The sequence below is a fragment of the Heteronotia binoei genome, chromosome 1 (genome assembly GCF_032191835.1).
Source record: "Heteronotia binoei isolate CCM8104 ecotype False Entrance Well chromosome 1, APGP_CSIRO_Hbin_v1, whole genome shotgun sequence".
Lineage (NCBI taxonomy): Eukaryota > Metazoa > Chordata > Lepidosauria > Squamata > Gekkonidae > Heteronotia > Heteronotia binoei.
The window spans coordinates 175,114,494-175,141,748 of record NC_083223.1 but is presented as its reverse complement, the minus strand read 5'-3'; the positions used below and the strand labels follow the sequence as shown (position 1 = coordinate 175,141,748).

At 39.5% G+C, this 27,255-nt stretch overlaps 1 protein-coding gene across 2 annotated transcripts in view; it reads right to left on the bottom strand.

Annotated features, from left to right (window-relative positions):
- The window catches only part of LOC132575862 (latent-transforming growth factor beta-binding protein 1-like), a 368,464-nt gene that overhangs the window by 111,197 nt on the left and 230,012 nt on the right, over positions 1 to 27,255 (bottom strand). For both annotated transcript variants that reach the window (XM_060244552.1, XM_060244558.1), the window contains exons 16-18: positions 25,462 to 25,584; positions 24,700 to 24,825; positions 10,153 to 10,278 (exon numbers count right to left, since the gene is read on the bottom strand). In XM_060244552.1, the coding sequence (XP_060100535.1) occupies positions 10,153 to 10,278; positions 24,700 to 24,825; positions 25,462 to 25,584 (375 nt within the window). The remainder of the gene's footprint in view (positions 1 to 10,152; positions 10,279 to 24,699; positions 24,826 to 25,461; positions 25,585 to 27,255) is intronic.

Here is a 27,255-nt window from a genome sequence, read left to right as displayed (position 1 = left end):
GCCTAGAGCTGGCATCCCAAAGTTCCATTTTCTCTGCTAGAGAAAAGATCCTGCCTGTAAAACTGCCCTGAGGCTAAGAGTTCTTCTGGATTAGAAGCTATTCCTCTGATAATTTATTTATTTATTTTGCTTTACCTTTTGAGTCTGAGAATATTTTTCTAGAGGCAGTTATTAGTTTCTCTTGTACTTAGATTTTGTACCTTTAATTTTAAGGGGAATATGTTAAAGATATTTAACTTGTGATCTCCTTTGTTTTAAAGAAATGGTGCACCTAACAGAGCTTTTGTTAAATTTTAATCTGAGACAATGGGTTAAAAATTTATATTAGTATCAAACCTTTTGGAAATTTTATTTCTCTTGTGATTTTTGTTAAGTACATCTCACACCAGGAGCATGTGGCTTCAAGTGTTACATCTAACATAGTTTTCTATCTTACTTTGAACTGCTTCCTAATTTTTCATTCATTTGAATCTGAAAATTCCTTTTGTTGTTGGTACTGAATTTTTATTTTCTGAAAAGAACGGTGTTTTAAAATTCTACCTCATAAATTTTGGTTTCTACAAGACCTTTTTTCATTTGAAGTTATAGCATGTGTTATAGAAGAACGTCTGTACCTTCCTTGGGTAAAACTACCCTCTCACTGTGCATCTTCTCTCTTAACATAACATAAGAGAAGCCATGTTGGATCAGGCCAACGGCCCATCCAGTCCAACACTCTGTGTTACACAGTGGCAAAAAAATTTATATATATGCACACACTGTGGCTAATAGCCACTGATGGACCTGTGCTCCATATTTTTATCTAAACCCCTCTTGAAGGTGGCCATGCTTGTGGCTGCCACCACCTCCTGTGGCAGTGAATTCCACATGTTAATCCCCCGTTGGGTGAAGAAGTACTTCCTTATATCCGTTTTAACCTGTCTGCTCAGCAATTTCATCGAATGCCCACGAGGTCTTGTATTGTGAGAAAGGGAGAAAGGTTTGGACTGGTTTTCCACAGCTTAAAGGAGTCCTTCTTACCTTTTACAGCTTCCATTACTTTGTTTGTTAATCATGCAGCCCTTTTCTTATGCCTGTTTGTGCCTTTCCTAACTTGTGGTATGTATTTTATCTGAGCTTCTAGGATTATAGTTTTAAATAGTGTCCAAGCTTCCCCAAGGGTTTTGACCATATGTACCTTTCCTTTCAGTTTCCTCCTCACATGCCTCCTCATCTCAGAGAATTTACCCCTTTTAAAGTTAAACGTGGTTGTGGCGGTCTTTTTGGGCAACTCCCTGTTTATACAAATGGTGAAATCAATAACATTATGGTCACTGCTCCCAAGTGGCGCAATCACTTTTACATCTCTCACCAAGTCTTGGGCATTACTTAGGACCAAATCCAGGATCGCCCCACCCCTGGTAGGTTCTGAGACCATCTGCTCCATAGCACAGTCATTGAGAGCATCAAGAAACTCAATCTCTTTCTCTCGACCAGAAAACATATTGACCCAATCAATCTGCGGGTAGTTAAAATCACCTATTACAACACAGTTTTTACGTTTAGCCGCTATCTCTTAAGTCTTGAGAAACTAATACTTTGTTTTACCAGTGATCCAGTTATTCTCAGCGTCATGTCTCCCATAGAAATACCTTCTCTAGATTTGTTGGTAATTCAGTAGGCAGGATTCCTGAAAACTCTTGGTCTTCATTAGAAATCTGGACTTTAATAATGTTCTGAATTTCTCAAAATGTATATCTTCATTTGCTCTCTTAATGTCATTTATAGTTATGTTCCATCTATGAACTGTGCATATCAATCTTCCTAATCAGCTATTTGGTGAACCTCTTACCTGTGGAAAGAGGCATCTATATGCTTATCTATCATATTTTGTGCCTCCATCCATAGTACCTTGTTAGAGCTTGACCTTTTGTGTTTGTTTTGTGTTTGTTTTTGAAGTTTTTCTTTCCTTTTTGTGACCATTTTCATAATCCAGGGGTAACCCCAACTCTGGTAATCTCTTTTTGGAGCTTCTAATTTTGTGCACAGTTTCATGTTTTCTTTTTTAATATCTTTCATATCTGTTGCAATAAAGTAAAAAAGCCTCTCATGAACCTCTAGGTGCTCATTTTCTATATGGATGTGCACTAGCTTGAATCATGAGAAGTGATGCATAGGTTTATATTGTGGATTTGTGTTCTGCATAATGTATGGTGTATGAAATCTGCCCTTTAACACTGGAAGGGTAGAGACCTTGTCAAACTGAAACTCCATGTGAGGAGGATAAAATTTCCAGTCCAAAGCAAGTGTGGTAATTTAGCTAATGTGTGCAACCGAATCTCAACAGGGTTGGGCTCAAGTTATGGCAATATGTGAACAGCCAAGGGAAGCTTTAAAGGGGAAAAGCACCTATTATTGTTGTTTTGTTTGTTTGTTTCTCCAAGTATGTTTTCCAGGCTCTTCCATATCTACCCAGAGGTCCTGAAATTTGCCTGGTCATGCCTCATTGATGTTGGAAGGAAGGCCTCCCCGAGAACCCCATCCAAACTGAGTTGTGGAGAAAACTCATTTCCAGGGAAATTCCTCTGCCTAGCAAAAGGCTAGTTGCCCCAGCTGATCACAACAGCAGCCCCACTGCCACTTCCAAGTTGTGCTTCCAGAAAAAAAAGAATTCCTTTTGGCTGCAATAGAAACAGATTTCCTTGTGAAAAGATTGTCATGCATAGAGCATGCAAACCCTCCATGAACTCAAGAAAGAAGTCCTTTTTGTTAGACTAAGAGAGGAGGGGAACAAGGAATTAGTCAGAAAATGGTTTTTGTATTGTAATAATGTGGCCAAATGTGGACTGCCCACAACTGGCAGTGTTTCCAAGTATGTCTGAATGTGTGTATCTTAATCACCCAGGCTACAACAAGGTGTTTGCCATAAAGGCACATGAGTTGATTCAATTTATAGCATGTCACTTGCATATGTCCCTTATGCGTTTTAGAAATTGAGAAGAGTTCTTGTATTCTTGCATCACAACTAGTAATGTTTTATTGATAAAGAAATAAGTTCTCTAGGATCATTCCAAGATCTATAGTTCACAAATTTAGACTGGACATATGTAATTATTCAATGCATATACCATGAATGGGTTAGTTTATATTTTTAACTCATGTATAGCCTATTTTTGGTAGCTGACATTCCTAAACCCTTTCCCTTTGTCCCAACTGTGTCTCAACCCTGGTTGTTTGAAGTCTGATCGGCAGTGCACCATGAAATGTAGCACACACCCTCCAAGGATTGGGCGGTGCCAAAGGGGGAAAATTGATATCAAAATGCTGCTAAATAAAGAGGGTAGCCTTAAAAGATATGGGGGGCCCTCTCAAGCTAGTCTGTGTGCCCAGAAAGGCCCCTTGATGGAGACCAGGAAAACTCCATATTGGAAGGCTGGGCTGCATAGCCAAGGCATGCCTCTGAGTGACCTTCTTCCCCACACACACATCTTCTCTAGATGGAAAATATTGGGATGTGCCAGTGTGAATGGATAATCCCATCACTGTCTCTCTTCCTCCCGTGACCCATCTTTACCCCATCTCTGTCAATATACTATTTCATTACCCCATTGTAGTGTCATTTCAGTGTTTCTTGGGAATGTCAAAACCAAATTGTCACTTAGCTGCCCTTCCTGAGTGGGCATACAGAATTAATTTGTTTGATGATGGTGGTCAGTCTCCTTCAGACTTAAGTAAGCTTTCAGAAGACTGAAAGGGGAAATGAAGGGGGACCCTGAATAATTAATGAATACCCCTATAATAATGAATGAAAGCATGCTTTTGCCTTCAAAAAGAGGGTGTCTGATGCAATGTTTGTTAGAAGCAGACAGCCTTCAATGGGTGTGGAATCAGAGATGTGTATTGGATAACACAAAGAGGCCTCACTGAGAAGCTTCTTGCAAGAGCTGATAATGCATGGAGACAGAAGGTATAGAAAAATATTAGAAGGAGAGCAAAGGGGTGGGGAATGTTGAGTTAGATAAGCTTGGGGGGGGCTGCCTGCTTGTTTTGGGTATGAATAAAACTGGCTGGGTGTAGGATGATTTTAATTTAGTCATTTTAGAGGCTTATGGCCGGTTAAGTTCTGCTTTAGGTGCCAAAGTAAAATCTGTTTCATACCAGTGTGCGGACCTCGTTATTTCTCCCAAATCTGTGCCTATCCCAAATCTGCTTCACATGACAATTGCCATTTAATAGTGTACAAAATTCCATTTTGAGAACTCTTGCAAAAGCATTCAATCTTACTGGGTATATGTGTTTTGGCATTCTGCCTTAGAATGGCTCAACACTTTCTTCTGATTTCCTTTTAAGATGTACATTTGTTTTCAATTTGATCAACAACCTTTTCCATAGCAGCTCTCATCCTGCTGAACAGCCTTCAGGAGGGACTGCAAAGGGTGCCTTCTCTGAGGAGATTTTGAAAACGGTGCAGACCCTCCCTTTTTTAGCAGGCCTTTGGTGTCATCCTTAAACTGGTCTATTGTTAAAACAAATGGACAATCTCTATAGTATCATATTTTTAAGATTTTTGGTGAATGGGTTTTTTTCTGATTCAGAGCTATGGTTGTAGTTTTTGGACTACAGGTTGATTTTGGGTATAGTAATTATTCTTTTTAAATGGGGTTTTGATTATGAGCCAACTCACATGAAGTACAAGCAGGATTTACATGTTCAAAGAAGTAGAATTTATTTTATTTAACCCTCTTCATCACACACAGGCAGTCTCTGTTCCTGGACATTGATCTGGAGGGAACTTATCACACTACCCTTGTAAGACTTCAGACAGGCATGCAATCTTTCCTGAAATTTCCAATTTAACTGGCCACTGGGTTTTTTTACTTAGCAGAGTGTGGTTTGCTCTAGTGCATGTCTGGCACTGCTCTAATGGTTTTGTTACCACGGAGGGTTGTTTTAATGTTTAGAAAGAGGAGCTCTCTTTTGCTCTCCCTAACAAATGTTTGTAGAAGCCACAAGTGCCTTAGATGGAGCTATTCCATCCTGGAGGTGGGCAACCATTGGCCTTCAACTTTGTAAAATGGCCTGAACATAGAATTTCAGACGCTTGTAAACCTGCCCACTGCTTGGAATTTCCACCAAAGCAGTGATGAAAGGCATCTGTTGCAGATCTGGGTGTCCCGCTGCTTGCTTGTAGGATGATAGGCTGAAGAGGCTAAGGAGGGGACAAGACTCCATCAGGACAATCCCCAGACAGGACCTGCATTTTGTTTCCACTAATGTTCTTTACTGTCCCAACAGACTGTGGTTACGTTCACCCAGCTGCCTTTATGGTACAGCGATCCCCTCCTCCCTCACTGGCCACTCTCAGGAGTGCCATATCACAGACTTTAAAGCCCACCCCAGCAATTGGTTCCTCCTGTATTTAAATCCTGTTGCTCCACCAAGCCATTCAGACCCTCTCATGTCTAGCGACATTCCCTCACTCCCTAGGGCTGCCAATGCAATGATTCAGTCCTCACCCCAGCCTTGCTCCACACCTTCCTGATATGCACTTCTCTGATGGGCCCCAGGATTCCAGCTGCCAGGTATGTTGGCTGGCCCCATCACTTGGCCATCACTCCCATGAGCCCTGGCGTACATAGGTTCAACCAGCCCATCTGTCTCAATATCTGCCTGCTTAAGTCTTTCTTTTATATGGTTGCTGGTTTGGTTGGGGGTTTCGGGAGGCATCCCAGGGGTGGCTGAAAAACGGCTAAAACCAATAAAATGAATTTTAACAGGGATAAATGTAAAGTTCTGCATTTAGGTAGGAAAAATCCAATGCATGGCTATAGCATGGGGGAGACTTGTCTTAGCAGCAGTATGTGTGAAAAGGATCTCGGGGTCTTAGTGGACCATACTCTGAACATGAGTCAACAGTGTGATGAGGTGGCTAAAAAGGCAAATGCAATTTTGGACTGTATCAACAGAAGTATAGTGTCCAGATCACGTGAAGTGATAGTATCTCTTTACTTTGCTCTGGAGACCTCACCTGGAGTACTGTGTTCAATTTTGGGCACCACATTTTAAGAAGGATATAGACAAGCTGGAACAGGTCCAGAGGAGGGCAATGAAGATGGTGAGGAGTCTGGAGACCAAGTCCTATGAAGAAAGGTTGAAGGAGCTGGGCATGTTTAGCCTGGAGAGGAGGCGGCTGAGAGGTGATATGATTACCATCTTCAAGTACTTGAAGGGCTGTCATATAGAGGATGGTATGGAATTGTTTTCTGTGGCCCCAGAAAGTAGGACCAGAACCAATGGGTTGGAATTAAATCAAAAGAGTTTCCGGCTCAACATTAGGAAGAACTTCCTGACCATTAGAGCGGTTCCTCAGTGGAACAGGCTTCCTCGGGAGGTGATGGGCTCTCCTTCCTTGGAGGTTTTTAAACAGAGGTTAGATAGCCATCTGACAGCAATGAAGATGCTGTGAATTTAGGGGGAGGTATTTGTGAGTTTTCTGCATTGTGCAGGGGGTTGGACTAGATGACCCTCTATGATTCTATGCACCCTATTATTTTAATATTTTGATGCTATTTTTGTCTGCTTATTTTCTACAGTAAACCATCTTTATTTCATAAGAGTGTTCTGTAAAATGGTAGCAGTTTTGCAAACAATTTATGAAAGAGCTTCCCTGGATTCCTCGCACTTTCTTGAATGGAATTCATGATCGCATTAGTAAGAGAAAGTCATAAGTTTAGCTGAGGCAGACAGCATGGACCCTGGCATGAAAGCAGTTTTCTCCCTATGGTTTGTGCTTATTTTAAGGTATTCCAATCACCTCAAGAAGCAACTCTAATAATAGCAGTTACAAAGAAATGCCTGTTACTAGGAGATTATATAGCTCAACACACCTGAACTGAATGATTTACTCCGATGAACAGGCATCTAATTTAAAAAGTAATATGATAAAAAGTCTTTGTATTGCCTGGTTAGGGTTTAAAAACTTGCTTTACAAATTAAATGTTGCAATTCCCTGGGTGTTGAATTCTGCGCTTGATTTGACATTCATGAAGTGTGATTATGGAACAGACACAGTCCTGTATAAGCAAAATACTGACTATTATGGATCAGTACAAATTCTGCATCCAACTGAACAATGTAACTGCTGCAACTCATGTGATAGGAATAAAGTTAAGGAATTAAAATTGATTTCAAAAGCAATGACAACTTTTCTCAGCTATTATATAGCTCAAAAGCAATCCTGATAAAACACTAAAAAATGACCAATGACTTTTAAGAAATGAAGGTTTTACTCCTCTTTCTAGCTATAGCCTCTCTGTCTCACATCCAATGTTATTCTCAAGTTCACCCTGCCATCAGGAGTGTCTTTCTGGAGGACACAGGCAAGGCTGGTTCTTTGTCTAGGACAGACAAGTGGTTGCTTGGACCACCACATGGGAGAGGGCATCTCTTCCAGAAAGGTTTTCTGTTGGGAAAGCCTTCATGTCTCTTTTCTATTCTGAAGACAGCAGGGGTCCAACAGAGGAAACAGCAGCAGAGCTAACCCAAGGCTAGGTGCACTGAGGCTTCAGTCTTGGTCTGCCAGCCTGCCTAATTCCAACCCTGGCACATGAGCACCAAAGTGGAGGTGGCAGAGGCCGAATCACAAACTTATATTAAGCTGCAATTATATTAAATTCAGTAAGAAAGCATAGTTTTAAACGATAAACAAAACCTGGAATTTGATCACTTTTAAAGAATATGTATGATTAAGAACACAAAGTTATATATTTGGTAAACAGAAATACTAGTATTATATCCTATTTTTAAATTAGATGACAGGCATTTATTAAATAAAACCACACGTTAGATGAGTGTGAAGATAGCTGTTTTGGACAGCTGATGTTGCTTGCTTCTTCTATTTAAATTCTAAAGGGATGCAAAATTCATTGAGCCAAAGACGTCAAAGAATTGCTCTATATGCTAGCTTCTCACATCCTTTCTCTGATTTTGACTAATATGAGTCAAGAACAGTGTTAAATTGATATACTGGTATGGATCTGATTCCCCATCAGGACAGTGGCAAAGTACTGCTTAATGTTACATAGTGGGCTTGCTGTAGACTAGCCCAATACAATTTTTGACTTTTTCTTCAACAGACATTCCCTATGCCATATTAAAAACTGCTCTGGAAAGTACTTTTATTTTCTCAATCAGTTTGCCATATGTTTTGGAGAGTTGCAGATCAATAAAAACCCACCTAAAGACCCTATGTATCTTGGCTTAAAGGCAGAGTGTGGCAGCTAAGAAGCTGGAAGTGGAGGGGGAAAGTTCTGGTTTGGAATTTCTGTTCAGCCATAAAGGATCCCCAGAGCTGGTTGGAAGGCACATCATATAACAACCTAAATAAGAATTCCAGGTATATAGCTTAGCCATGGCAACATCTAATCTTAGATTTTTTAAAAAATATATGTATTTATGTATTTTTTTAAAAAAATTATTTATTAAAACATATACCACATTTCTTCTTGGTTTAAGACAGCTTACAACAAATAGTTAAAACATCCCCAGCTAAAACCAAAGATAAAATGACAATCCTCAAGTCCCTCACCCTTTATTGCCGCCCTGAGACACTTCGGTGAGAAGGGCGGGATATAAGTCCACTAAATAAATAAATAAATAAATAAATAAATAAATAAAAAGCAGTCTGCTATTCAAACCCCCTCAAAAGCCAAGGCTAATAGGCAGGCCTTGAAGCATCTCCTGAAGATCTCCAAGAGGGCCCACTCACCTGTTCAGGTGAGCCAAAGCCACAATGGAAAAGGCCTGAGCTCTGGTCAGTGCCAGATGGGTCACACTACATGGTGGAATAGTCAATAGATGATTGCCTGATGACCATAGTTGGTGCACAGGGACATATGGAAGGAGACGGTCTTTCAAATTCAAGACATTTATGTACCAGATTCCCAAGAAATGTTCAAAGCACCTTGCAGCACCTTTGTAATATTAAAAAAATAAAAATAAAAGGATCTCTGATTAAATTGAAATGTGAGCCCATGTTGTATAGTTTGGGAACTAATGAGGATGGCTAGATTGTATTTTGCTTGAGGTGACAAAATATCTTGATCTGGTGTTGGCCACAGGAGCTGCAGCAAGAAAGGGAAGGCAGCAAAACCCACATCTGCTAGCAGAACTTTATGGTTCTACAAATTCAAGCCATTTAAAGTACAGGAGACAGAACACTAAGGGATTTTAAGGCATAGTCCCTAGAAGAAAGAACTCTGGACCAATTTAAATCTTATGGCTCCCATGACGGCCTATTGGAAAAGATGTAAGGTAACTCTTGTAAGGTGCTTGCTTTGTAGATATGTCTGAATACATGGATAATTTTGGCGTTGAATCTGAATACATGGATAACCACATGCAATTTTCATCTGTCTCCACTTATGGGCTGCAAAATTTAAGGTAGACCTTCAGACCTGGATCATACATTTGTAAATTATTGCATATACTTTTTAATGAGTCTTTCTGTCCCATTCAGAGTTATTGATAAATGTTCCAAATGAGTTCTTTAATGAACACATTTTATTCCTTTTGGCGATTTGCAATGATTACTTGTCCCATTCAGACTATGTATTTTTGTTTCACTGTGAACTGCTTTGCTTACAGAACCTGCATACTGCTTCACAGTATACCTGGGAATCATAAACAAAAACCTCAGCCCTGACATGTTTATGAAATTACCATGATAGGTATCTTTCCTGGGAACTAGTGAGAGGATTGAAATCTGTTCAAACACTCTGCCAAAGGAGGTGGCTGTACCACATGCCAGACTATATTTCCTGTAGGTTCTGCAAAATTCTGGTTACGCAGCTAAGAGACTAAACAGATGTTGCATTTAAATAAGCTAAAGTATTAAATTCAGTCCATTTCAACTTCAGATTTGTGAATGGTCTGACATTTTCAGAAACAGTAGGTTTTAAAAAGATGAAAGAGTTGGCTTGGCTTCTTTGACACTGGTTCACATTCAACTCTAACATGCTCTTATTAAATAGCTATATAGTATTTCCACACAGTAAGGTTTGAAACTTATTTCATTTTGAGCAGATTGCATGTAATAAAAATAATAAGGAATGGATTCACCAGATCTGTTGTTCAGGGAGGAAAGAGTAGTGTATTAATAAAAATCTAACTTACCCACACACCCTTGACCATCCTGCAGATATTGATAACCCTGGTAACAAAGGCAGCGATAGGAGCCAGCTGAATTTTCACAGAATCCATGATTGCCACATACAGTGTTGTTGGCACATTCATCTTCATCTGAAAATAAGACAGGCATAACACAAAAGGTAGAATTAGTAATCCGGGGGGGGGGGGGGAGCCTTTTTTGCTGTTGTCAAGTCACAGCTAACTTCTGGTGGTGACCCTATATAGTTTTCAAGGCAAGAGATGTTCCGAGGTGGTTTGCCATTGCCTGCCTCCCCCATCCAAATATAACTAGGACCAACCCTGTTTAACTTCCAAGATCTGATAAGATCAGGCTAGCCTGGGCTATCTAGGTAGGGCAGAAAACAATCTAAGGAATATGTATTTATTTAGGAAATTTATAACCTGCCTTTCCACAAGTACTTGGCAGTTGACAACTTGCACAGGGTTAACATTACGAACAAAATGATGGTTGGAGATAGGACACATTTTGGAAGAAGAAATAATTAAAGAAATATCTTTTTTTAACATGCTTAAAACTAATGTAATAAACAGTAAAGAAAAATCTTTTTTTGAAAAGCAAACTAAGTAATATGAAGTCATGATATGAAGTAATATGAAGTCATGATACACATAGATATGAGAATCCTATTTTCCTTTTAGAAAGCTGGGGCACTAAAAAAAGGACTTGGATCCTATGACATTGTTCCTCTTGGGCTTCTCTCTTGTGCTGCTCTTGCTCCTTGGTTTTGGCACTCACACTGCTGCTAGCACTTCTGATGCTGAGCATCACAATGGAGGAAAGTCTCTGCAGCAGTCAGAGAGAAGTGCTAGGGGAACCAGACATGGTGTTCAAAACTAGGTTGCACTTACCTATAACTCATCAAGTTGTTACTGTGCAGGCAAATTTGGATGCTGTGCATGCTTATGTTAGCCACCAGAAATCTTTTTAACTAGCATAGCAACAGAGCAGGAGGAGCCCTTCCCACCTGGAGATGCTGAGGCTGTTTCCCGGTCATGCGCTCTGGAGAGTGGCTCTGTACACTCCCTCAGTTTTTCTAAGCTGCCACTATGAGCTAAAAGTAAGAAAAATTGTTATATCTTTTCTTTTTTTAGCCCAAGTGGAGTAAAAAGGAGGTATGTTTGCCTCCACAGTAACAACTTGATGAACAGTTACAGGTAAGTGCAACCATTTCCATCGTCATTGTACTGTGCAGTCCCACATGGGAGACTACCAAGCTAACTTACCCAGATAGTGGGGTGAGAGAGTCACTGGAAAACCAAATGAAGGATTGTTGTCCCCACCGATGTGTCACTTCTTGTATTAACATTGACAGAATAATGTCTGATGAAGGTGTCTTCAGATGAGCAAGCTGCTGCCTTGCATGCTTCCATCAATGGGATGCCCCTTCAAAAGGCAGCCTGTGCTGCTTGACACCTTGTTGAATGTGCCTTTATGTGTAAGGGACACTGCACAGATGCCTGTTTGTAGGTCATATTGAAGTATGACACAATCCATCCAGATATTGTCTGGTGGGATGCCACTTTTCCCATAGAGAGACAGGTGAAATAGACTCTGTTGTCTTCCCTTAAAGAGATTAGAAATAACCCTCATCCTTGGTATGGAATTTTCTTCATTAGCCAAGGAGAAAAAAAGGGGTGTAGTTTTTTATATCAAACAAGATTTAGAACCAAAATTAATTTTGGGAAATATCTTGCTTGGCAAATGAAAAAAAGAAGGGAGAAAAAAGTAATTAACAAAATTGTGTCAGGAGGAAAAGACATTGTTGATCATGAAGGAATTAAAAGGGAATTTTATAAATACTATGCCAAGCAATTCAAAAGTCAAAGTGTGGATAGAAAGAAAATTGGTGCGCATCTACAGAAAATCAAGGTAAATTCCTTAACAGAAAATATGGAGAAGATGCTGAATAAATCAATTGAGAGAGGAGAAATTGAGAAGGCGATTAATTCAATTAAATTAGGAAAAGCACCGAGTCCAGATGGGTTTACGGCAAAATTTTATAAAGTTTTTGTGAAGACGCTATTACCAAAACTTCAGAAACTGATGAACACTATAAGAACAGATGGGAAAATTCCTAACACATGGAAAGAAGCAGTAATTTCGTTGATACCAAAAGAAGACAGAGATGCTACAAATGTGAAAAATTATAGACCAATTTCATTACTTAATAATGACTATGAAATATATGCAAGAATTTTAGCAAAATGCCTTAAACAGCATTTGAACAGTTTTATTAAAAGAAGAACAAGCAGGATTTGTTCCCAAGAGACAAATTAGAGATAACATTAGAACAGTTATAGACATTATCGAATACTATGAGAAACATCCTGAAAAAGAAGTAGCTTTATTCTTTGCAGACGCAGAGAAAGCATTTGATAATGTGCATTGGGACTTTATGTTTGCAGTGATGGAGAAACTGAGACTGGGAGAAGATTTTATAAGAATGGTAAAGGCGATATATTTTGAACAATCAGCAAGGCTTTGTATTAATGCGGATTTAACAGAAAAAATGATAATAAGTAAAGGAACAAGACAAGGTTGCCCTCTATCTTCACTGATATTTATAATGACTTTAGAAGTTTTGCTAATGCAAATTCAAGAAGATAAAGAGATAGAAGGACTGAAAGTGAAAGGCATTACTTATAAATACAGAGCATTTGCAGATAATGTAATATTTATAAATGAAAACCCCACTCATGTAATACCATTATTGCTTTGTAAAAAAAATGATAATAAGTAAAGGAACAAGACAAGGTTGCCCTCTATCTCCACTGATATTTATAATGACTTTAGAGGTTTTGCTAATGCAAATTCAAGAAGATAAAGAGATAGAAGGACTGAAAGTGAAAGGCTTTACTTATAAATACAGAGCATTTGCAGATGATGTAATGTTTATAAATGAAAATCCCACTCATGTAATACCATTATTGCTTCGTAAGATACAAGAATATGGAGAACTGGCAGGCTTTTACATAAACAAAGAAAAATCGAAAATTTTGTGCAAAAATATGTTAAAGAGCAAACAGGAAGAACTACAGAGAACAACAGAGTGTGAACTTACCTCCAAAGTAAAATACTTGGGGGTGGAAATAACAACAAAAAATATTGATCTATATAAAAACAACTATGAGAAACTTCGGTAAGATTGATGGAGATTTGATAAAATGGAATAAATTGAATTTGTCTATGTTGGGCAGAATTTCTGCAATTAAGATGAATGTCTTACTGAGAATTATGTTCCTGTTTCAATCAATTCCAATAGTGAAAGACAACAAACAATTTAACAAACAGCAAAGGAAACTTTCAGAATTTGTATGGGCCGGGAAAAAACCAAGAATTAAAATGAAGATTCTGACAGATGTGAAAGAAAGGGGCGGATTTCAACTGCCTAATTTAGAGCTATATCATGATGCAGTATGCCTGGTATAGATTAAGGAATGGATGACGTTATTAAACAGAAAACTATTAGCACTAGAAGGTCATGGAAATGTTTTTGGATGGCATGCTTATATGTACTATGGTGAAAAAAAAAGATGGACGGCTTCTTCTCGCATCACTATATCAGAGGTAATTTGTTAAATACTTGGTTGAATTATAAAAGATATGGGGATGAGTGGAAACTGCTTTGGATTGTGCCAACAGAAGTAATAAAATTGTATTCAGATATTAGGGAAGAGTGGTTATCATATAAACAACTGTTAAAAATTCAAGGAGGAAAGGTGGAACTAAAGTCGGCCGAAGACATACAATATAAATACAATTGGTTTCAAATGCAACAAATAAAGAGTTTGCTTGAACAGGACATTAAGAATTATGGAATAAGACAAGATCAAACAGAACTGGAGAGAGTACTGTTTGGGGAAAGTGAAAAGCTGATTTCAAAGGCATATAAACTATTATTGAAATGGTCTACGGAAGATGAAATAGTTAAATCACAAATGATAAAATGGGCAATAAATATAAATAAAGAAATACAGATGGAGTCATGGGAATACTTATGGAAGAATATGAAAATATTTACATATAACATTAAAGAAAATTGCTTTAAAATGCTATATAGGTGGTACATGACACCTAAGAAATTGGCAAAAATGAACGATCAGGTGTCGGATAGATGTTGGAAATGCCAAGAAGGATCTTTCTACCATATGTGGTGGACTTGTGAAAAGGCAAAACAATTTTGGCAAATGATTCAGCAAGAGATTTTGAAAATTTTGGGATATATTAAGAAGGCGGCCAGACATTTTTTTGTTGAGATTACAAATGGAAACATTTCAAAAACAAGATAGAACGATAATTTGGTATATGCTTTCAGCTGCACGGACATTGTATGTGCAGATGTGGAAACAAGACAAAATACCAGAAAGGTGGGAATGGGTTTCGAAAGTTATGCATTGGAGTGAAATGGACAAGCTTACAAGAATCTTAAAAGAACAAGACTTTGAGAAGTTTAAACATGAATGGGGAAAATTTCAAAAGTATGTGGAAAAACAATGGAACGTTAAAGGATACGGCGATTTTTGATAATGGTTAATCTCTAAAGAAACTTTATATGGATTACAGTTAAAAAGCGAGATTATTGGACTATATCTTTTTCATTTCTTTGTTAAGGATTATAGGACTACTATGAAGATGGATTATAATCTATGGTTTTTACTTTTTGATATTTTTTATGAAGTAAGATTCTTTAATAGATAAAATTTATTTCCTTTTTAACAATTTAAATAAATTACACTACCAGGGGTCACTAAAAGAGGGAGGGATGGAGAAAATGTAATGTATATGCATTAATTTTTATTAACAAAAGATAATGTGATATTGAAATATATTACAGTATAATAAATTGTTTTTACACATTAAAAATAACCCTCATCCACCAGCTGAGTCCTCATCTAGCGCTGCCTTTCCCAAAACAACTGATGAGATTTCAACAATATCAGATGCTCTGCCACAAAATACTAAACATATCCCCTTGGAGCCAGTGGTTATAGTAAAAGGAACCATGTGGCCCCAGGATGCCCCCTGCTCAACTAACTTTTCCTCTAAGGCTCCTATGAAGTGACTACCCCCAAGTGCTCATATGAAAATATTATTCTGGAACATCACAGGTTGGAGCTGTAGATTTGAGGACCCTGTCATTAGGTCATATATATCAGATTTTCACATTATTTTGGTTCAAGAAACTTGGACTAGAGAGGGCATTAGTCTACCTAGTTTCACAGTTTTTGAAGTAAATGCCCACTCTCTCAGGCGATGGAGACTCAAGGCTGTATTCATTTGAGACAATGTAATACTTTATTGGAAACTCATTGCTTGAAACAGAAGTTGAGACTAATACCTTGGCAGGGGTGTTTCTGGGTCTTATGGAATCTACATCAAAGCAATATCTGAACAAAGACATTATTCTCAAAACAACAGAGAGTGAAGGTGCAAACTTTCAAAACAGAGCTTCTGCTTATCTCCTAGCCTCTGGGAAGATGCTGGCCAGCGGTGGTATCTATTAATGGTCACATTCCTTTGCTCTCTTTACAACCTAAACAAAGTTAACACTTCAAACGTCCCCTTTGATATGCATGGTGACTACAATATCACAAAGGCTAGGGGTTAGTATAGAAAAGTCCATTTGGTTAGTATTTTATAATTTCAGTATGATAGAGTTACAGAGCCTGACACACTCTAGCCTACATAGGGGCCGTCCGAAGGCTGGATTAGCATGTTTAATCTCTTCAACTCCAAACTGTATTGTTGTTCAGTGGCACAGTTGAGTCCGACTTTTTGCGACCCCTTGGACAAAGTCGCAGCAGGCCCTCCTGTCTTCCACCATCCTCTGAAGTCTGCTCAAATTCATGTTAGTGACATCAGTAACTCTGTCCAGCCATCTCATCTTTTGCCGTCCACTTCTTCTTTTGCCTTCTGTCTTTCCCAGCATCAGGGTCTTCTCCAGTGAGTGCTCCCTTCTCATTTGGTGGCCAAAGTATTTGAACTTCAGCTTCAGCATCTGACCTTCCAGGGAACAGTCTGGGTTGATTTCCCTTAGGACTGACTGATTGGATCCAAGAGACTCTCAAGATTATTCTCCAGCACTACATCTCAAAAGCATCTATTCTTCTGTGCTCAGCCTTCCTTATGGTCCAGCTTTCACAGCCATACATTACTACTGGCAGGCCTCAGATTCAGTGGGAGCTCACAGGAGTGCAGCTCCTGCACCTTTCTGAGAGTTCCACTTCCTCCTTCTGAGAGTTCCACCTCCTTGTCCATTGAATGATATGTGCAGCTGCATAACAATCCCTGGATGAGCTCCACCACCTATTTTTCTTCAAAATGATCCCTGAGTGGGAATACCATTGCTTTGACTATACAGACTTTTGTTGGCAGGGTGATATCTCTACTTTTTATTATATTACCCAAGTTTGCCATAGCTGTCCTCCCAAGGAGCAAACATCTTTTAATTTCATGGCTACAGTCACCATCTGCAGTGAACTTGGATCCTAGAAATGTGAAGTCTGTTACTACTTCCATGTCTTCCCCTTCTATTTGCCAAGGTGTGATGGGGCTGGATGCCATGGCCTTAGTTTTTTTGATGTTGAGTTTCAAGCCTACTTTTGTGCTCTCCTCTTTCATCCTCAACAAGAGGTTCTTTAGGTATATCTGTATTGGTATATCCCAAAAAAACTGCTTAATGTCTAATATGTGTAGTTTTTTTCTCTGCCTCTGAGGCTGGGTGTGGCGGAAAAAGTGGGGAGTAATATATCCTGGTTAAAGTGAAATTTAGAGATAACCTTTGGCAAAAAGGTTAAACTAGGCCTGAACATGACTCTCTGGTCATGGATTTTTATGAATCAGCAATCAGCTCTGGAAGCTATAATCTCCCCTACCGTACTTGCACATGTTATAGTCACCAAGAAGGTTCTCTTGAAGGAAAGGTGCTCTAAAGATCACTTAGCCAATGGTTCAAATGAGGGTTTGAATGAGGTAAGACGACGGGTGCATTCACACTACACTAAATAATGTGTTCTGCAACTGGATTTTTGCTATTCTTACACAATAAAAATCCAGCTGCAAAACACACTATTTAGTGTAGTGTAAATACACCCAAAACTAATGACAGTGACCACTAAGGTACAGTGGGGGATCTGGATGGGTATAGATTATTGAGTTCTTTGAGGAATCATTTTGAAATTTCTTGTGAAAAAAGAGAGTGCCACTAAATGAGCCTTGAGTGTGGAAATTGATAGACCAGTGTCCTTTAGTGACACTGGATATTAGAGACAGTGGACAGGTCTGTGGTGGGACATGTCTGTGACAAAATCATCCCAGAAAATGTTTTCATTTAAACATATAAGATGCCCTAGTAGAGGGTTTTCTAGTGTTAATTAGAATGTTCATCACAGAGCTGGAAAAGGAAACCACAGAGTTAGGTGTTGGTTCTCCCACCCTGGATGGGGTTTGTCTTGACTACTCAGGAATCCCTGAACTTGAGGGAGAAAAATAAACCCGCCCCTTAATCTTTGTAGAAGCACCTAAAACCAAATCTGTTTTAGCCAGAATAGGGTAACGATTATACAGTGAGACTTGTCTGTATTCTGTTTGGCTATAGCCTTTCCTATCAATGGTAAGGGAGGAAAGGCATAAAAAAGTGTCTGATTCCAAGTTAACTGGAAGACATCCCCCAGTGAAAGAGGGTATTGGCCTGCTCTGGAGCAGAAAAGAGAGGCTTTAGAATTGTACCTTGTTGTGAAGAGGTCTACCCTGGGAAACCCCCACTATGTGAAAATGGGGTATATACAATCCTGGTGTATGATGGATTTGCTGACCCAATCTACTGAGCTCATCTGAAGCAGTGTTTTCTGCACTTGACAATATGAATTGCCAGGAGGAATGTTTGGTGCGCTATCACCCATTCCCAAATGGAAGCGGCCTCTTGGCACAGGAAAAGGGATGAGGTGCTACCTTGTTTGTTTACGTAAAACTGCAGTGGTGTTGTCTGTCTGCACTTTCTTGAACATCAGACCTGAGAAAGAGTTAAGGGGATTTCGAATCACTCTCATTTCTAAGAGGTTAATCAGTGTTGGATCATGTACCGCTAACACAGATATTCCCACAATGGACTCCCCACCCTGAGAGAGAGGCATCTGTAGTAACAGTGATCTGAACGGATTGGAATCAAAAGGGTACTCCCCCTCTTGAGGTTTGAGTTAACGCCCTAAGCATTTCTTTAGGAATAGAAAAACTGTGGTTTTACAAGTGGCAACTAGGATTAAATACTTTTATAAACCAATTCTGGATTGGGCACATTCTTAGACAGGCTAAAGGAATTATTAAGACTGCTGATGGCATTCAGCCTAGTGCCCTTTGAATAGTGATGGCTGTCTGAAAGTGATTACATCGGAATTGTTGAACCATGTTTTTAATGAATTCAGCTCTGGGTTCCAGAAGGAATATTCCAGTTACCCAGGAGTCCAAGTTAGCTCCAATAAAGGATGTTGTTGTGGAACTAAGATGGGCCTTTTCCAGTTAATATGTAAGGCCAAGTTTTAGGCAACATATAGCTAAAGAGATCTGCTCCTGAAGTTCAAGTTTGGAAAGCGCAGTTAATAGCAATCATCTAGATAAGGGAAGATCACATAACCATTTGACCTTATATGGGTGATGACTACAGCCAAACATTTTGTAAACATATGAGGAGCAGTGGCTAAGCCAAAGGGAAGAACTCTGTATTCATAGGGAGTGCTGTGAACCAAGAACCATAAGTATTTTCTGTAGTCCAAATAAATGGGGATATGGATAGTGGTCTAAAGTTGCAAACCGAGTTCCTGGAGTGAGCAATTGTGTGACTGAAGTCAGGAAAATTATTTTAAATTTCCATATATTGAAGAAGACATTGAGACCTCTCAAGTCTAAAATAGGATGCAAACAACCATCCTTTTTATTTATTAAGAAGTTTCTAGAATAAAATACATGTAGTAGCCCTTCAGTGGCTTTCCTCCTTTCTCCACTGTTGGGGCCAGAGGGTAGCACAGGGTGAGGAGGTGTCTACTAGGTTCCCCCAAGTATGTGGTGTTCCTCATGGAGCACTCATTTCTCTGATGTTGTTTAGCATCTATATGCATCCCCTGTTACTGGGCAACCAGTCAGCCAATGTTCTGTAAGATCTGGCCAAGGGTCTAGAAGCTGTGGTGGATTGACTAAGGAAGAGCAGATTGAAGCTGAACACATGAAAGGCTGAGGGTGGGGAGACAGTCTAGAGCACAGATTACCAGTGCTTGATGGGATGCCACTGACACTGGTGCCATCCATCAAGAGCCTGAGCATGACACTGGATACCCCTCTCTCAATGGCACAGGTTTGCATATTGCCAAAGTGGCGTTTTTTCCATCTACATCAAACCTGGAAATTAACTCCTATTCAGACCTGGCCACTGTACTCCATGTGACAGTCACTTCCAGACTAGACTACTGTAACTCACTCTATGCTGGTCTACCCTTGAGACTGACTTGGAAACGCTTAATGGGTTCAGAATGCAGCAGTGCAAGTCCTGTCAGGAATGCCACAGATGACACATATATAACCTGTGCCATTCCACCTACACTGACGTCCAGTTGAGTACCAAGTCAGATTCAAGGTCTTGGTTTTGACCTTTTGATCTCCTCCACTATGTCCCTGTTTGAGCATTATGCTCTTCTAGTAGTAATCTGTTGGTGATCCCCAGCCCTAAGGAGGCCCTGCTATCCTCAACTAGGGCCAGGACGTTTTCTGTCCTGGCCCCAACCTGGTAGAACTCTCTGCCAGGTGACATTTGGGCCCTGCAGGATCTTACGGGAATTCTGCAGGGCCTGTAAGGCAGAGATGTTCTGCCAAGCTTTCAATTAAGGACAGCAGCAGGTGGCACCTTTCCCTCCCTTTTTGTCCACCCTGCTTCAGAAATTTTACTCTCATGCCCCCTGTATGCTCTGACAGTTCAGAAGAGAACTTAACTTGCGGGACACCATCATGGGTTTTTAGAGTTTTATTGGCTCAACTTTTTGAAATGTTTAAATTGGAGTTGTATTGATTTGTATTGTTTTATCTGTTCTGCATCACTCAGAATGGGTAGTGGACAAAGGAGACCCAACAGATGTTGTTTACCTTGACTTCCAGAAAGCTTTTGATAAAGTTCTTCGTCAAAGGCTCCTTAGTAAGCTTGAGAGTCATGGAGTAAAAGGACAGGTCCTCTTGTGGATCAAAAACTGGCTAATTAATAGGAAGCAGAGAGTGAGCATAAATGGGCAATTTTTGCAGTGGAGGATGGTAAGCAGTGGGCTGCCACAGGGCTCAGTACTGGGTCCCATGCTCTTTAACTTGTTCATAAATGATTTGGAGTTGGGAGTAAGCAGTGAAGTGGCCAAGTTTGCAGATGACACTAAATTGTTCAGGGTGGTGAGAACCAGAGAGGATTGTGAGGAACTCCAAAGGGATCTGTTGAGGCTGGATGAGTGGGCGTCAACATGGCAGATGAGGTTCAATGCGGCCAAGTGCAAAGTAATGCACATTGGGGCCAAGAATCGCAACTACAAATACAAGTTGATGGGATGTGAACTGGCAGAGACTGACCAAGAGAGAGATCGTGAGGTCGCAGTAGATAACTCACTGAAAATGTCAAGACAGTGTGTGATTGCAATAAAAAGGCCAACGCCATGCTGGGAATTATTAGGAAGGGAATTGAAAACCAATCAGTCAGTATCATAATGCCCCTGTATAAATCGATGGTGCGGTCTCATTTGGAATACTGTGTACAATTCTGGTCACCGAACCTCAAAAAGGATATTATAGCATTGGAAAAAGTCCAGAAAAGGGCAACTAGAATGATTAAAGGTTTGGAACACTTTCCCTATGAAGAAAGGTTAAAACGCTTTAGCTTGGAGAAACGTCAACTGCGGGGTGACATGATAGAGGTTTACAAGATTATGCATGGGATGGAGATAGTAGAGAAAGAAGTACTTTTCTCCCTTTCTCACAATACAAGAACTCATGGGCATTCAATGAAATTGCTGATCAGTAGGGTTAAAACGGATAAAAGGAAGTACTTCTTCACCCAAAGGGTGATTAACATGTGGAATTCACTGCCACAGGAGATGGTGGCGGCTACAAACATAGCCAGCTTCAAGAGGGGATTGGATAAAAATATGGAGCAGAGGTCCATCAGTGGCTATTAGCCACAGTATATTATTGGAACTGTCTGGGGCAGTAATTCTCTGTATTCTTGGTGCTTGGGGGGGGGGTGGTGCAAAGTGCAAGTGCTTCTAGACCAACTTGTGAACCTCCTGATGGCACTTGGTTTTTTTTTTGTTTTTTTGGCCACTGTGTGACACAGTCTTGAATATGTGCTGTTCAGGTGTACACATCTGTAAATTGCAAACCTACTTTTGATTAATTGATTTTAGGACCTAACTGATTATTGAGGTGCTTCCATAGGACAGACAGCACCTCCAGTACAGTTTCAGGCAGCTGACTTGAGGTTGACTCAGTCTTCCATCCTTCCGAGGTCAGTAAAATGAGCATCCAGTTTGCTGGAGGGGAAAGTGTAGATGACTAGGGAAGGCAATGGCAAAGCACCCCGTAAAAAGTTTGCCGTGAAAACATTGTGAAAGCCACATCACCCCAAAGTCGGCAACGACTGGTGCTTGCACAGGGGACCTTTCCTTTTCCTTCCTCATTTTCTGACCCGAACCAGAGTTCCCTGGTAACAACAGGCCAGAGAGAGAGACTCCATGCTCAGGCTAAAGATCAGCCTGCAAACAGGGTACCAGGTTAAGGTTGCAAAACAAGCATCCTCCAGGCCAATGTCAGCCTTCCTCCCCCCTCCCCCCAACAATGGAATGTAATGAACAAAGGGTTCTCAAGTAATGTATCTTTGTTTCCTTAATCTCTGGCTAGCCTCTGCTGGCTAATCTCCTCTGTCTCCCTATCACACCCAAGAATCCTTTTTGTGTGTCCCTATGCTAATATACAGACCACTTCATCAAAAAAACCCAAAAAACTTTTCCCTTCCTGTCTTTTCTTCACATAGGCTTGCCAATCCCCAAGTCCCAGCGGGGGTTCTTCCAATTTCCCAGGCTCCTTCCCACCCCCAGTCAGCTGGCCAGCAGGGGGAAGCCCCACCCCCAGAGGACCATGTGCCTTTGGAGGCTTCAGTCTCTGACTGAAAGGCTTCCTCTTGGGATTGTGTGTCTGTGTTACTTTGAAGAAGTTGGCAGCAACTTGTGAGTAGAGATGCCAATCCGTCACTTCAGAGTTGCCAGAAATGAGGTGGGGGGGGGAGGGGAAAGTCTGCTGAGCACTTCATTATTCCCTATGTGGAGATCGATTCTCATAGGGTATAATGGGGAATTGATCTGGAGCTGGGGCTCTGGGGAAGCTGTTTTTTGAGGTAGAGGCACCAAATTTTCAGTATAGTATCTAGTGCCTCTCCCCAAAGTACCCCCCAAGTTTCAAAACGATTGGACCAGGGGTTCCAATTCTATGAGCCCCAAAAGAAGGTGCCCCTATCCTTCATTATTTCCTATGGAAGGAAGACATTTAAAAAGGTGTGTTGTCCCTTTAAATGTGATGGCCAGAACTTCCTTGGAGTTCAATTATGCTTGTCACACCCTTGTTCCTGGCTCCGCCCCCAAAGTCCCCAGATATTTCTTGAATTGGATTTGGCAACCCTATCTTCACAGCATTGAGGTAAAATTAATCTCAAACATTAAATCATTATGGCCTTTCCTAACAGCCATCAGGAACGCAATCTCACCTTTTGTCTTAGACATTTAAAGCCAATATCTCCTTGATTCTAAATTCATTTTCAGTGGCCTGCTCTAGCTGCTTTTAACATTTAAAAGTACCATAAAGGAGGTAATTTATAAATCTCCCACAAACATAGCTAGTGTGACTGTTGGTTTAATTGAATTGAGGAGAAAGGCCATAAGGTCTATTATGATGGAGCAGTTTAGTAAGGTATTATTCAGAAAACCAATTCAATATATCCACTGTCATATTTTTTGTTTTAGAATCAAAATATGCGGTGTGTACTTTCATTGCAGTATTTTGTCTACATCTATTTAATAAACAAAGATGATGTATAACAGTGTTGTTCTTGGTTTATAATGTGTGCTGTTTTACTTTCTAGTGTTCTGAAGAAAAAAGTTTTAAAAGGTTAATTATGTCTGTACAAGAAACAAAGAAACATATTTCCTTCTGTTCCAAATGGAACAGGGTACAGTGAACTATTATACGAAAATAATGTGATACCTCTTTTTGCTTTTAGAAAGAATGTGTTAGCTGATTAGATTTTTCTGCAAGTCCATAAACAAATATGATGACCTTAACACATCACAGCTCAAGCCACAGGGATTTCTAGATAAAATCTCATGCATTGTCATATTAAGGATATTACATCAAATGGTTACAGATCTATGTCTGAACAGAAATCACTCAGTTCTTTTCCTTTGCCTTGTTCTTCATGTTTTGTTCTTGACTACCTTTGAGACTTTTGACAAGGACGTGGTGGTGCCATGATTCTGAGCACTGAAAGAGAAGACTGAACTACACTAGAATTATCTCATTCTTTTCCTTCAGAAGAAACTCAACGACTTACATTGTGCAGATGTTCATCTGTCCAAATTATTGTCCTGCCTTGGACAGCAAAACATTCATTTCTGTCAACACAGCAGATTAAGAAATTATGTAAAAACCCTTGTGGAATGAGGCTGCAACTTATTACTGGGTATGATGAGTGAGGGAAGTTATCATCTGAAGTCTGACTCCTTTTAAAAATCAATTTGTAGATTCTATATGTGTATAATAGTCAGGAGATTATAGAATTTGCAGTTTATTTATGGAAATGTAATAATTTTATAGTTATGTGCTATACATTTATAACTTAAATTATATTGACATCACAAATGTTAATATTTGCAGAATATTAAGGAATTTATTTGATTCAGAAGAACGTACAATGCACATACACTATGATGTGGTACTAAGGGTTATTAGCAATCTTAGAATCATAGAGTTGAAAGGGATTTCCAGGGTCATCTAGTCCAACCCACTGCACAATGCAGGAAGTTCACAAATACCGCCCCCCCCCCCTAGATTCACAGGATCGGCATCACTGTCAGATGGCCATCCAGACTCTGTTTAAAAACCTCCAAAGAAGGAGAGCCCTTGCATTTACAAATCTTGCATTTACAGTGAGACTACTGTACAGCTAGATGCATATTTAATTAATAAACTCAATTAATAAACTCAAGAACCATTTTCACTGTCATGTGCTACCAAGAGGTAAAATTCTCAATTCCTTCTTATAATACAAAAATATTGGCAATTCTACACTTACAGCATGGTTACTGGATAGATTTCATCTATATTTTATAAAGGTATTTTTGTACATTATATCTACTGAGTTGTCACTAGTCTTCAATCAATCATCATCACCCCATACTCTGAGCAAAGAGTTAAATTCCTTGTTTTATCATTTATCTAACCCTTACCTTCACATGTCTGACCATCTCCAGAAACTGTAAAACCTTGTTCACAAACACAGTGGAAAGAGCCTTCTGTATTTAAACATTCCCCATGGGGTAAACAGAGGTTGGTTCCCGCACATTCATTGATGTCTGTGAAGAAGAGGAACACAAGATTAATGCAAGAAAATGCAGGAAAACTGTCAAGTTCATGAGACCTATATATTTTTTCAAACAATATACATTATTAGGAGTTTCTACCTTTATATTTACATCAGTTACGTACAGCATCAGTGAAAAAGCATGTAACATGTATGAAGTCAAACAAATAATATATGGTAACAGCTGACAGAAGTCTAAGCCTGCAGTAAAATCTGATCTGTTCCTAAAGATTGGCACAACATTAAGTATGTCAACCAGGAAAATCAACTTGCCTGTGCCTCTCCTAAAAAAATAAATAAAACAAAAAACCCTTCTCTAGTACATAAAGATTGACATGTGCTTCTTATAGCCATTGACAGTGAGTATCCATAAGTATATTGTTACAGCCAACAAACACCCACAGAAATTAGCATGGAAAGTAGAAAATAAGAATTTTGTAACTATGATCATTTTGAGCTTTTAAGTTAAACTGAATGTGTGTGCCTTTATTATCAGCATGGCAGGGCTGACTTCTATTATGATTCAAATAAACCATATCTCATTCAGTTTTTCCCAGAATAAAACTATTAAAAAGGCTAGGGCAGCTTCATCCTTTCAGCATCCACCGATGATTTAATGTTCCAGTACCTTGACAACCCCTGGAGGGTATCAGATGGAAGCCACTTGGACAAGTACATTCATAAGAACCTTTGGTATTAATGCAGTTTCCTCCACGGCAAATATTATGGTCTTCTTGGCATTCATTAATATCTGAAATGGGGCCATAAACAAGAATTTGAAATACTTCAAAACTGATTGAACTAAGATAGTACAGAGTAAATTACCCCTCTTTATCTGGAACTGAGAAGGAACAGGAGTCCAAGCATATCATGGATTATATACTGATATGCCTCACAAGTCTCCACTTGTTCATACATAATACAAACTATGAAATATTCATTAAAATAATAGCCCTAATCTTCTTTGGTTCTCTGGTTATTCACCAGTCCCAGAGAGGTAAACTTATACACTAACATACTACTACAATGCAACCTAACCTAGGGACAAATCATTGCCATTATCCATTCAGTCATTCAATAAATGCATCTCCACATTCTGTAAATAGATAAGGAGAAAAGGACAATGGTTGCATTTCTAAGTCCAAACATGCCATCAAAGATAAAATTTCAAGACATCATGATAACTGTTTCCTGGAAAAGTAAGACTGGAATGAAAACTGAGCAGCAATCTTTAGAACAATTAAACCCTGAACAGTTAGGTGTTACTAAGGATTACTCAATAATAAAATGCTTATTATTACTTAATTTGCATAGCCGGAAAAGTGTGCACAGATTCCTAAGAAATAAAATTATAAGGTAACAAGTACATTTTTCACAATATGATACACCACAAGGCAGGTGGAGACACTATTGTGTACTACTGTGCACCACTGAAAATACCAAACTAGAGTCTGTGGCTGTCATCAGCCACATTCCACACAGCAATTACAACTGCACTGAACACACTATCAGGAGGAACTACTTTATTTTCCTGAGTGTATGAAGAAGAAATTATGTGTTTAATGCATACATATTATCATGTGTCTTTGCAGCTATTACAAAACGTAATGTTTTTGTGTGACTCTTCCACTTTGAATGAGACGCATTTAGAAATTTAACCCAGGCTTCAGTTTCTAGGGGAATCTGAGCTATTCTGTAATCTCCTTCTTATTTTTGTTACTTGAATAACCACACTTAACATTTGGGAAAGTGTGTATAGTTCTGTACTGTATACTGTTCTGTGTACTGTACTGTGCACGCTTCTGGTCACTGTACCTCAAAAAAGATATTACAGCATTGGACAAAGTGCAGAAAAGGGCAACTAAAATGATTAAGGGGATGGAAACCCTTTATGAAGAAAGGTTAAAGAGGATAGGGCTCTTTACCTTGGAGAAATGACGACTGAGGAGGGTAACATGATAGAGCAGGGGTGGCCAACGGTAGCTCTCTAGATGTTTTTTGCCTACAACTCCCATCAACCCCAGCCATTGGCCATGCTGGCTCGGGCTGATGAGAGTTGTAGGCAAAAAACATCTGGAGAGCTACCGTTGGCCACCCCTATGATAGAGGTTTACACAATTATGCATGGGATAAAGAAGGTAGTGAATGAAGTACTTTTCTCCCTTTGGTGGGCATTCAATGCAATTAATGAGCAATATGTTTAGAACAGAAAAAAGGAAGTACTTATTCACTCAAAGAGTAATTAACATGGGGAATTCACTGCCAACAGAAAGTGGTGGTGGCTACAAGAACAGACAGCTTCAAGAGGGGATTAGGTAAACATATAGAGCAGAGACTATTAGCACAAGCTATAGATGGAACAGTATGTCTGGAGAAGTGATTCTCTGTATGCCTGGTGCTTAGGGGACAACAGTGTGTGTGT